At 39.6% G+C, this 12,940-nt stretch overlaps 1 protein-coding gene across 1 annotated transcript in view; it reads left to right on the top strand.

Annotated features, from left to right (window-relative positions):
• Positions 1-12,940, top strand: part of epha6 (eph receptor A6) — a 181,026-nt gene that overhangs the window by 49,433 nt on the left and 118,653 nt on the right. Inside the window, exon 3 of the mRNA XM_078261608.1 lies at positions 43-706. Coding sequence (XP_078117734.1) covers positions 43-706 — 664 coding nt within the window. The remainder of the gene's footprint in view (positions 1-42; positions 707-12,940) is intronic.

Genomic DNA, 12,940 nt, shown 5'->3' with positions numbered 1-12,940 from the left:
TTTCCCTCTTCTACCCCCACCCCATTCTTATTTCATGTTTAGTGGGATGCCATCACTGAGATGGATGAGCACAACCGGCCCATCCATACTTTCCAGGTTTGCAATGTGATGGAGCCCAACCAGAACAACTGGCTTCGCTCCAACTGGATCTCTCGACAGGCTGCCCAAAAGATCTACGTGGAGCTTCGCTTCACCCTGCGTGACTGCAACTCCATCCCTTGGGTGTCTGGTACCTGCAAGGAGACCTTCAACCTCTTCTACCATGAGACTGATGAGGCACACAGTGTCAAATTCAAGCCCCAACAGTACACCAAGATCGACACCATCGCTGCAGACGAGAGCTTCACTCAGATGGACCTCGGAGATCGCATCCTCAAACTCAACACTGAGGTGCGGGAGGTGGGACCCATGACTAGGAAGGGTTTCTACTTGGCATTCCAGGACATCGGTGCCTGCATTGCCTTGGTTTCAGTAAGGATTTACTATAAGAAATGTCCTTTCACGTTAAGGAACCTGGCCTCATTTCCGGACACAGTGCCTCGTGTGGACTCTTCCTCATTGGTGGAGGTGAGGGGGGCTTGTATTGACCATGCTGAAGAAAGAGACACTCCCAAACTGTTCTGTGGAGCTGATGGAGACTGGTTGGTCCCCTTGGGAAGATGCGTCTGCAGCATTGCGTATGAGGAGATCGATGGCTCATGTACTGGTGAGTTTTTCTGTCATTCATTTAGCTCTTCATTCATCAATGTAGCATGTGTTGAGTTCCCAGCAAGTCTTGCAATACAGACAACGAGAAAGTGTCTCTGGTTAGAGTGTGGACCTTGCAGTTTAATGCTCTAGCTAATGGGTGTAGCTATGTCAGAATATCTACCTCTGAGTTAGGCAAGTCTTCATTGTTTTGGTCAACATGGGTAACCCCTGATCAGATTTTTCCCTACTTGAAACATGTGTTTTATATGTGGAAATCTTTAAGCTGATAATTATACCTACACAGAAGTTTACAAGTGTTCATGGGGTGAGGATTTCTTACCAAAACTCAAGGATGAATGTTATTTTGTTTGAATGTTTACCATCTGAACACTGACATGACGTGTATTCTTTAATAATTTACAACTTGAAACTGAAGGTTACAGTATTTAGCACAATTTGCTGCCTGAAAACTGAGGAACTGTACTGTCAAGTAGGAAGCTGATATATCTCATCTAGCCCATTAAACATGAATGCAGCACTATTCTTATTTTTCACTCAAATGCTCCCTCACTTGCACACTTTCTGTATATTCCCTCATCTTTTTTACAGTCTTCTGTCTGTCCCCATTTATCCATCAAATATCTTATCAACATGATACTACATACGGTATGGTATAGTAACCTGTCCAGGAAGTCAATTTCTTATTTGATTTACTTAACATACATTTGGATGCATCAGCCAGTCAGATAGATGTGCAATGTAGATAGATGAAGTGGCTGATAAAAGGTCTGCAGGGCTTCATTTCCACGTACTTCATGCATTATAACAATGCATGCAACAACTACAAATGTCACAATGTCAGTGGCTGTCCATCTTTCTACGAGCCCCTATATTCCATATACTACTATGTGTATACACTCTCCTGTTGTGCTCGCGTACATCAATGATCTAGAAAAGAAAGTTTATCCTTCACCTCCCCGCTGCATTCCCTCCTGCTCCTCATCAGCCCTCCTTCATTTTCCTCTGCTATCTCCGTTATTGCCTGCTGCTAACTCTGGAGAATAAGATGAGTTCTAATGTGAAGGGATTAGTGTTTAGGGTTGTGTGTGTGTGTGTGTGTGTGTGTGTGTGTGTGTGTGTGTGTGTGTGTGTGTGTGTGTGTGTGTGTGTGTGTGTGTGTGTGTTGTCTTCTACTTGGTCTGACAGTTACTGTGATGCTTTAATACTTTCTGTCTTATCTATCAAATATATGTAATTCTATGACAGCAATGCCCCTTTGCTAGACACTTGCATTGTATTGCTTTGGCCTTTTGGAAACTGCAGGGGTTCAGAAAATATCATTTTTTGCAAGGCTAAGATGCACTCAGTAGAAACTCTGGTTATATTATATGCAAGATTAGTAGAGGGTCTTGCTATGATAACACAAATCCTAAACAGGGTTATCAAGAAAAGTGCATGCTTGAATGGTTGCTTTTGGATTCAATATTTCCTCCAAATAGTTAAAATGATAGAAGTATTGTTCTCTGTGTTTGTGCTAGTGAATTTTAGTTACATTTTTGCTTATTACTTGATAGGCAAGCATGATGATCTTGTTTGTTTGATGTACAAGGTGCAGTGCATTAGTGAACTGAAGATCCAGGAATCAGAACTCTTTCAGTCGATTTACAGTCTGTGTCTGCGTGAGTTATATAAACAGAGAAATGAAGTGTATGCGATCGTGCAAGCATCTAGGAATGTTGTTGTGCATATCAGGGGTCTACCACCCGCTGTCCCAGTGGCTACCTTGGTTTGACAGATTACCTCGGCTAGCTTGATCCTCAACTCTCTGATATGAGCTTTGGGTTATCGCCAGTAGCACCACTCACTGGGAATGCTATAGTGTCAAAAAACATACCTTCATGAAGGTCATATGCAACTTCTTTTCAAGTGTCCTATCAGGTCAACTGGTACACGTGTCTGTAATCTGCAGTAAATAAATCTGCAATCTACAAACTGCCAAATGTATTTACAGAGAACTGACTGCAAAAAGTGTTCTATTGACTCACTAAACACTGGAGTCTGATAGGGATGGGAATCTCTTACTGTTTAAACCGTTTATCGATGCATCTCGATGCAACAATTTTTTTATGTACATTTCCATGCGTAATTTTTAAAAATATACATATAAATCTGAGTTTGCTACTCAAAGTTTACTAATCACTTCCTAGACAAAGCTTAGATTTTGACATATACAGTATTTGTCACACACAAGTTTTAATGAAATGTTTTGTCTACTGAGGTTTTTATTTTGTAGTCATTCCATGCTTAAGCCTTAAACATGCTTGTGAAAGTCACCTTCTCTCACAGTAATCTTCCATGTCAGAGGCTCAGTCATGTTTAAAGGTGGAGAATTGGCTCATGAAACATGAGGTGGTCAGATTTAATGTGATAAAGTAGATGAACAGCCTATATGTGTTTTGCCTAATTATTTTATGTTCGTCTTATTAGATAATGTGTATATATTAGGGCTGTCAAAGTAAAGCGTTAATATCGATTAATTAATCTGAGAAAAAACAACGCGTTAAAAAAAATAACGCAGATTAATCCATTCCATATTGACGTTTGACGCGGAGCCGTTCTAGCCACCATTGGACTGTAAGATGAAGGAGGGAGACGAGAATGTTCTACCTGGTTCATTGATTGGAACATTTACTTGTAAAAATCTTCTTCCTGCCAACTCTGGCTACCGAAATCTGGTGCCACTGATATGTCTGCGCTTCTCTCTGATGCTCTGAAGACGATACAGGCAACACAAACACCGCTGCACGTGACGCTAGTTAACACAATACTCAACAGCAGCTAACGTTAGCCTACCGCTAGCTAGTAGCTGGATTAAACACGGTTAAAATGCTGACAGCTAACGCTAAACGGTGTAAAGTTTGACTGTGTTTTACTGTAGAGGATTCAATACCAGTATGTAACAATCTGCAGCTGCCGTCGGAGAAACAACACAGACGGTGCGTTCAATGAAACTGGTAAACTACAGTCTCGTGGTGCATTTGAAGTTATTGTAAATGTCCTTTTCCCATCTTGTGGTTGTTTTTGTCGTTCAACAGCAATTTACCAGTGAAATAAGTTATTGTTATTGTTATACATTATTATTAAATCATTTAATTTTGACCATATGGCCTTAGCAATAAACAAGCTGTTCTTTAATGTCACCAACTGTTGTTTAGTACCCTTTTTTTTTCTTTTCTTTTTTTACTTTCTTAAAAGGTATCGGTTCAGGCACCACTAATTATGTATGTGATTAATTTTGATTAATTAATCACAGAGTATGTAATTAATTAGATTACATTTTTTAATCGATTGACAGCCCTAGTATATATATATATACAAAATGTATTTATTTTTTCCTTTTGGCCATTTTTGTGTGTTTTTTTTCTGCACTCTTGCCTAAACTCTAAGTTGTTGTCCATTATCCCATCCTCTTTCAGTCACTCTGTTTTCTGATTTGTACTTGTCTGGAGATAGTAACTTTTAAATAAAAATCAACACATTAAAAACACACATTTTAAAATCGATTATTAACTTATCAGAATCGAGCATCGAATCGTTCTAGAGAGAATCGCGATGCATCTAAGAATCGATTATTTTCTGAGCATTCTGTCATCCTGACAAGTAACAATATGGTGTCACTTAATTAACACTGATTTTAACGCCTGTAAGTGCTTTAAATCCACTGCAAAATGCTTGAAATAATAAAGACACTGGCACACAAAACCAATCCCTCATCTGTACCAGGCTATCAGATTTAAATAAAGACAATGTACCCTCACTATGCTTTTACCAGAATGAAATAGATGCACTATAGCTGGAAATATTGACACAAATTGGCAATTTTGTTCCCCTCCACATCTATCCAACACCACCACAAACTACAGCCTTGCTTGGTGCTCTTTTTCAAGACTGTTTAATGCTCTTCTCCTGCCATCCAAAACCAGATGTCCTTGTACAGTTGATTAGGATTGTGACACGGCTTGGTTTCCCAGCTGCACTAGCAGCTGCATCGCAATCAACGGGCCAGGGGTTAAACTGCAGCTGTGATTAGAGCCGGACTGTACCAAAATGGTTACTTCTTTCCCTTTATTATGTGTCCCTATTTTTATATATAATTGTTGTGTGACAGAAAAAGAGTAGTAATGATGAATAAACTTGCTCTTGAGGACTTGGAGGAAAAACAGATTGCAAAGTAAGTTTGCCTGCAGGTAGAAATGTATTGGCAGGCTTGTTCTTTATCCTATAGGTGATGGTTTGATGTGGTGCATCCCAAAATCAAAATATAAAATGTACTCTGAAAGTGTGTAACATTTAAAAGGCAAGAACTGGTGCGGTATATTTACCTTAAATCGGTCTTGTGTTTGCTTTACATATCAATCATTAGTTTTGTTGAAAAACAGTAATTTCTGCTCTTTGCTATTTCCAACAATAAGCAACCACAACAAAGTCACCTATCGCCATCCCTATAGGCCCTATAGACTACAATCATTTGACTTCCCTCCTTTCTATCCTTCACCCCTCACTATCTAAGAAGCACATTTCACAGTTGGGTTAAGTTTAGCCCTTTGGGCAATGTGATGGCATTTTACTGCAATGTCAACCCTGAAGTGCAGCCCTTGCTCATTGTTCCAGGATTCAAACAAGCGTCGTTATTAAAAGCCTCCGAACAAGGTACCACTAGAGCGCCTGGGCATTGAAGGAAAAAGACTGAGGTGGCTGGCTTAGCTAATGCTTCAATTCCCAGTTTACAACTGACTGGTCCTTCAAATGCTACGGCTGCTTGACTAGGCTGTGAAGGAATGACAGGTTTGTTATGCAATAAACCAGATACTGATTCTATCTAACCTGTGATTTCAGTAATATACCATCATTGATAAGTATTTTTTAAAGTACAGCAATGACCTTTGTGCTCTTCATCTCTTGTTGCTCATGTGTTATGATTTTGAGATTTAATGTTAATGCAGCTCATGCACTGTATGTTACATAGAAGAAACGATTGCTGTTTCCATCCTGAAAGTGTTTAAGAGGAGAGAGGCTGAATACTGAATAACCTTCTCTAGTCAAAGTATTTATACTCTATAATTGCAACAGATTCCTGTGAATGTTGCTATGGTATGAGCAGAGGTGTGGGCCAAAGTCCTTATCACATTACTTCGTTCAGGTCTCACAAATAGTGCTGCCAATCAGTTTAGTATTTCAATTATTTTCATTAAATAACCCCAAACACCAGCCCAGCTACAGATGTGTGACAAACACTCCAGTTCTGACTTGCATACCTTTATCTATCCTAGAGGAAAGATGAGCTGTTTGAAGTCTGAATAAAGGGCTTTAGCTCTATTCCTTCTGAGGTAGGAAAAAAGGACATGCTCTTCTCCCAGCTAAAGCCAAATAATCTTTTTTTTAATTCAAGCCAGTGCGTTTAGTCACAATAGTACTCTAATCCCCTATCAATTTTCAGTCTGTAAGGCTTAAGTTAATCAAATCTATCAGCTAACGAAACCGCTGTGACCCACGTTTCAACTGGCATGCTCCTCCATGTAAAAACTTAGACTGGCAACTACTTCATTTTAGCATATTTTCTTTTAGTGTACACACATAAGTGTGGTTATGAGACTAAAACATTAAATGTCATTTTGTGATCATGTCTCAAAAGAGAGAGCAGCTGCCCTTTGGTAGAGAAGGTAAAGCTACCCTTTTAAGTTTTTGACCACAAGTAGTATGGATAGGTTTTTATGAGTGGGCACCCATCTTGTTTGCTATTGTGCAAGCGCACAAGGACGCACACTCCTGCTATAGTTCTGCACTATTCCACTAATCCTCAGCTGTCAGTAACACCGTAATTCTTAATGGTTAGGTTTGATCTGCCCAAATTATTGATAACAATGCAGTTTTGCATTTAGAAGAATAGATTAGATTTCCTTTTTGTCAGAAAAAAAAAACAAGAAATAAGTAAATAAATGCAATAACTTTTGAGCAAGTTGTTTTAAAATTAAATCACAGACCACTGCAGGGGCAGATTAAAATATGAAGTGTGTGTATGTGGGTACATACTAATGCCCGTTTTAACAAATAGTTCCAGAAACAACAGCGTTGTTTGACACTGTTTTCAAGCATGACGATGCAACAACCGAGTCATCATGTTCTTTGTATTCACTGTGGAGTGAATGAATGTAATGAATAAATAAAAAGGCGACATGTAGAGGTGGACAGGTGGACTGAACATTGTGATTTATTTTTGATTTAGTATGTAACCGCATCGAATCAGTGAACCAGTGAGCGATGTTCTGCACAGCGAGCTCTGCCACAATAATTCCTGGGCCATCAGAAAGTACTACCACCAGTTCAGGGATTTTTTAATGGCCAGGAACTACGGCAATGGAACAAAATGTAGACCCTTTGTTTCTCCTTTCAAAATGCAGGTTAATTTCCTGAGTTCCTCCTAGGGCCACTTACACGTACACGTGCTATAAATGTACGGTATTTGCTCATGAGCAAGTACGTAGTCGAACACTTTCTTACAGTAGTTATTGCTCTGTCATTTTCAGCTTGTTTTCATTCTTTTATATCCACTCTCTCTTTCTTTCTTAAATGCATGTGGACAGGATGGATAGTGCTCATGCTCCATATCTAACCCCTTGATGGTTACATTGCTTACTGGATAGTGGTGCTCAGGAACCCAAGTTTAATAGGAGCAATCATCATAGTTTTGGCTCAGATGGGCACACACTAACACACACACACACACACACACACACACACACACACACACACACACACACACACACACACACACACACACACACAGATATAGGACCATTTAGAGTCCATCCCTGCCCCATTATAATAGTGGTCAGGAGTTTCTTGTCTTCTTTATTTAAATGCAAGACAAATAAATAAATAAGATTTATTAATATTACAAGCAATGGTTCATTTTGCTGCTGCTGTTCTTTTTTGAAACACCTGCCATGCTCCTGTCAACCAGTGATGTCATTGCCTTTAGTGTTGGCATTCATTGCTTTCAGAGTGAGCTTAGGACCAGGTTTTATTACCAGTTTATTCCTAATTGGTTCTCATTAATCAGTTTATTAATGCAAAGTCCATCACATCAAGGCTGTATTAAGTGGTGTAACTGTTCTATTTGTGAGCCCGTGTAATATGTATTAGGATTTGAAGTAATCTGTACTTTTGTAATTTCTTGATTACCGATTTCATTTTGTTGCATTAGATATTTCTGAGCTCTTCATTGCTTATAGTTGTTAATGTAGTTTTATAAAGTGAAATGTAGCTTTATAAAAAAAAAGTGTTGTTGCACATTTCCTCTAAAGAGAGGCAACAGAGGCAGAGAGAGAAAGAGCTGAGGGAGGCAGAGAATGCTTCTCTGTAAAACAACCAGTTCTTTAACAACGTATCTCAAGTATTTTTGACTCCATACCTTTTAGTTACAGGTGATGGTGAGAATTGTTCTTTGGACTGTAAAACAAATTTTTTATATAATCTACCCTATGGCATATTCTGCTTGTTTATTACATCCATGTAAGTGGAAATTGTGTGGTTTCTTCCGTGTGTGTGTGTGTGTGTGTGTGTGTCTTATATCATGACATACTGTTATTTTATAAAGGTATATAGTATAATAATTATACCCCTGCCTCCCCCTTGGCGTCCCTCCAGTCCTCTCTAGGCAACCGGCTAGTATGCCGTTGTCTAAATATAGACACATACAACTTCAATAAGAGCAATTCTTGGTGTTAATGCAAGAAAACACCTTGCTCCACCTAAATGATTGGCACACACATGCATTCAGTCTCACTCCATCTTTCCCCATCTCTCCATCCCCTGTCATTGTAAGACAATCTAGCTGATGCTGTTACCACTCAGTGTTTTACAGCAGCACGTCTTGTGTGTTGCCCGGGATCTGTGTAAGAGCTCGCTACAGTCCATTGAATAATGTGATCACAGTGTGTTTGTGTGTGTGTATTTTTATTTATATGTGCGTGTGCACCAGTGTGTGTAGCTGGGCGCTATTTGTTATATGCTGAACCAAAGTGGTTCTCCCCTGTGTTGGGCTGGAGCAAAGTAAGAACAATCTATTTACATTTTACAGGTTTTCTTGATTGCTTTGACACAGCAGTCAACTCAAACTCCACATTTTTCCAAACAGTTAACACACAGGCCGAAACAGTGGCACTCATGGTCAAAATGACACATTTTGTTTGTTTGGCAAAGAGCAACACAGACGCTGCACCTTTAAGGCCTGCAGACTGATTGCTAATTGAAGATTTGTGTGAAGGCGTGTCAAACAGGTGCTTCAGTGATTTCATACTGATGTAGGTAGTTTCTAATAGTTAGGAACAGATGGTTTCTGTTTGGTTACCATAGCTAAAGTAATGGAGTTTGGACTGCTTGAATGACATCCGTGTTAACTGTTCTGCGAAAGGGTGGGGGAAAATGTGTCAATCCAATGAGAAAGGGTTAACACATTTGCAAGAGGTGTCTTCTGCTCTGCTGAGACAGTGATGATGAAAACCGAGTGGATCCCAGTTTGTGTTGTCTTCCCGTCAACCTTGAAACGATTGATGATTTCATCGTTTTTACGTTTTAACTTGTTACATTTTTCTTCTACACATTTTCAGGGCTTATTTCTACGTCCCATATTTTCTGATATAAAACAAAAATTTAAAATGGGTCAATTTGACCCAAAGTCAACACAAGGGTTAAGCAGGTCAAAGCAATCAAGAAAAACTGTAAACTAATGCTGTGCCACACACACAAAAAAACTGTACACCTCATATTATTAAAGTTTTTCTTGATTGCTTTGACCTGCTTAAAGAAACTGGGATCCACTCAGTTTTCATCATCACTGTCTCAGCAGAGCAGAAGACACCTCTTGCATATGTGTTAACCCTTTCTCATTGGATTGACACATTTTCCCCCACCCTTTCGCAGAACAGTTAACACGGATGTCATTCAAGCAGTCCAAACTCCATTGTTTTAGCTATGGTAACCAAACAGAAACCATCTGTTCCTAACTATTAGAAACTACCTACATCAGTATGACATCACTGAAGCACCTGTTTGACACGCCTTCACACAAATCTTCAATTAGCAATCAGTCTGCAGGCCTTAAAGGTGCAGCGTCTGTGAATACCCCCAAGGAATTAAAATATCAATCTGTGGCATTTTGTTACTTTACTTGTGCTCTTTTATAGTCCATCCAATTCTAAAAACAAAACAGTGTTTCACAAGTTAAATAAATAAAGCAGGACTGGATTGCTCACAGAGGTGGAAACTGATCACCTATTACTTATGTTATTAGTTTGAGATCATGATAGCATGGCACTGGATGCACATTGGGTTTCTAGGTGGGCTACACATAGGTAATTGGGCAGCTAACAGGAGTAGGTGTATTAATCTTAATTGGCATGCTGGTAGAAAGTTTCACTTTTAAGACATTTCAATTACAGCATGAAGACAGTCAGACAACAATTACAGCACATATCCTTCAACCTGTCAGCCCGCCAAATGAGATGTCACACAGACACACACACGCAAGAGAGGGAGGCTGCACAGGCGAAGACGCACATAATGAATCACAAGAAACACACACCAATACACACACCGAGTCCAAGACACAACAGCCCATACCACACGCCAAATGTACCTGGGATCTTGGTCAACAACCAACACGCACACACACACAAAAAAGCCCAAAATGCAATCAAGCATTCACATCGGAGTGTTAATGCAAGAGACAACATTTTGCTCTCACAAAACATGCTCTAACAAACACACACAAGGAGACACACCAGGGGGCTCGGGCTGGCAACAGCAACAGAGCTGTTTACAGATGGGCCACACTGCAGGGAGACATTGTGGCATTTCAGAAAAGGATGGTTTTAGTTTAACAAGCATAGCCCTTCAGGCTTAATTGGGAGAGAGAGAGAGAGAGAGAGAGAGAGAGAGAGTGCGGGTTGGGGATCGGAGATTGTCAGATACATTTAAACCCACTTCAAACAGCATCAACAGACACACACTCACGAGTTCTGAAGGATGTCTCTTCCTAAGGGCTGTGCAGAGGTATATCAAAGGCAGGGTCTCCAGTTTCTCCTTATCTAGCATGAAGACAACTCTTTGTCATTTTCTCTATCTCTCTCCCTACATATCCGTTGCTTCTTAGTAAATGACAACATTTCTCATCAGACATGAGAACGTTTATAATTTAACAGAGTTTTTTAATTCACTGTCCTATACATTGTACTTTGTACATGAATACAAATCATAGAGTGCCAGAAACTGAATGCATGGGTTTTTGTTTGTCTACACGTCATTGTATTAGCATTTGCTTCCGCAGCCATCACAAATAATATAATTGAAAGCTCTTTGAACACCGACAGTATGATAATGCATATTTCCCCTGAGTTGTCATTAAGCTCAGTGTACCACTGAAAGGCGTGGACTTTCCCTGCCAAAGGCTTGATGTGGCTTGAATTATGCCCAGTGTACATAGCTGCTGTCAGCCCACTGCTACTTTGTCTGTCACTACATGCTGTCAACATGCGCAGCGAATAATCACTGGAAATGTAAAACATTCATTAGACATTATTCCAAATCAAAACTTTTAATATGACATGTGAATAATCATAACATTGAAAGAATACATATATTACTGGGAGTTAATGTTTGAAAAACTCATTCTTGTTGAAGTTATTACTTACCTACTGTTTAGCACAGTGTTACTCATTGCGCGGCTTGCGAGCCTCCTTCGGCTCACCAAGTATTAATTTGTGGCTTGCACAGAGGTAAATAATTCGGTGATATGATCATGCAGTCAATAAAGATATTTCATAAAAACATTAAAAACAAGCAGGGCTATAACATAACCCTATGTCTGCTCTATTACAAATAATTTATATTTAAAAAATACCCAAAACAGTGGCATTACAAGACGGAAAAAAACAGTGGCATTACAAGATGAAAATATAGACTAGAAAAGATATTTAAACTTGCTCTGCCCTTCGTCCATAACACTGACTCACTGCAGGGTTGCCAGTTTGGGCGGTCTTTCCAGCTCTTAATGCTGAATGTGCTCTTGGATGGTTAGATCCATAATGGGCTAATGTAGAAAAAATTGCATATTGTATGTTCAGGGATGACAGATTGATACTAGACATGTTATTTATGACTGGATGTAACTTTTGATACTTTGCGGTAAAAGTGGCTCTCCTATTGACTTTGTTCTATCAGTGTGCCTCTCATGAAAAAAATTGTGAAGACCTCTGGTATAGCATGTAGTCTCACTTCCAGTGACATTAAACCAGACCAATGCGATGCCGTTAGCTTGTGGTTTTTGTCATGTCTCATATTTTAGCTATGTCAGGACTGATAATACCAAAAACTGGAAGCATTCAGTGTTTTTTATATATTTTTTTCAGATATTTTTCAGAATGGGGAAAAAAATCATTGAGACAAATGTGGGATAACTTAATCGCAGCATAATTAAATTATCACCAAAATGATTTGTTCCAAATGCATAGTGTTCATATTTTCCGTTGTCCACTGTTTGCATGTGACAGGATATGACTTGAACGAGACAACTTAGAACGAGAAGTCCTTAAACTTAAGTTCAAATTGATTAGTTATTGTTTTTGCTAGATTATGTTGTCTTTGAATTCCTCAGACCTCGACTGTATTCTTGCCATGTGGAACTCATTTGTCCCACTGATAGGTGTTGACCATGCAGTAGGGATCAATGGCCTCTTGGCACAGTGAAAAAAGGGCGCCATCTGGAGGAGGCCAGGGAGGTCGACTTGTGGGTTGCAGTGAGTGGAGGGTGGTGGGGTCATGATCTCATCGGTCATCTTCATACTCTTGCCACAGCTTGATTTTGCCACTACCCGCTACTTGCTCCCTCACTGACACTCCGCTGGTCTGGAAGGGAGACTCAGTGAATAGCCATGGCAGACAGGGAGAAACCTGGTGTGACCCAAGCATTGCTGACTAGGCTTTAAACCAATAGCAAAGTGTGTTAGACAGCAGAGTATGTACAAAATAGAGGTAGTTGACCATAACACTATTATTGTGACTCCACCATTGGTTCTTTCCTGCAAAAGCAGCTGACCTGTATTCCACAGTCAGACTTGGAAAGATTATTGCATCTTGCTCTTTATAGACAGCAGTTAATCAGCCAATGTAACATCCTTCTTTTAAAATATGT

Source organism: Sander vitreus, chromosome 11 (assembly GCF_031162955.1).
Source record: "Sander vitreus isolate 19-12246 chromosome 11, sanVit1, whole genome shotgun sequence".
NCBI classification, from domain to species: Eukaryota; Metazoa; Chordata; class Actinopteri; order Perciformes; family Percidae; genus Sander; species Sander vitreus.
This window is presented reverse-complemented; position numbering and strand designations above follow the sequence as displayed.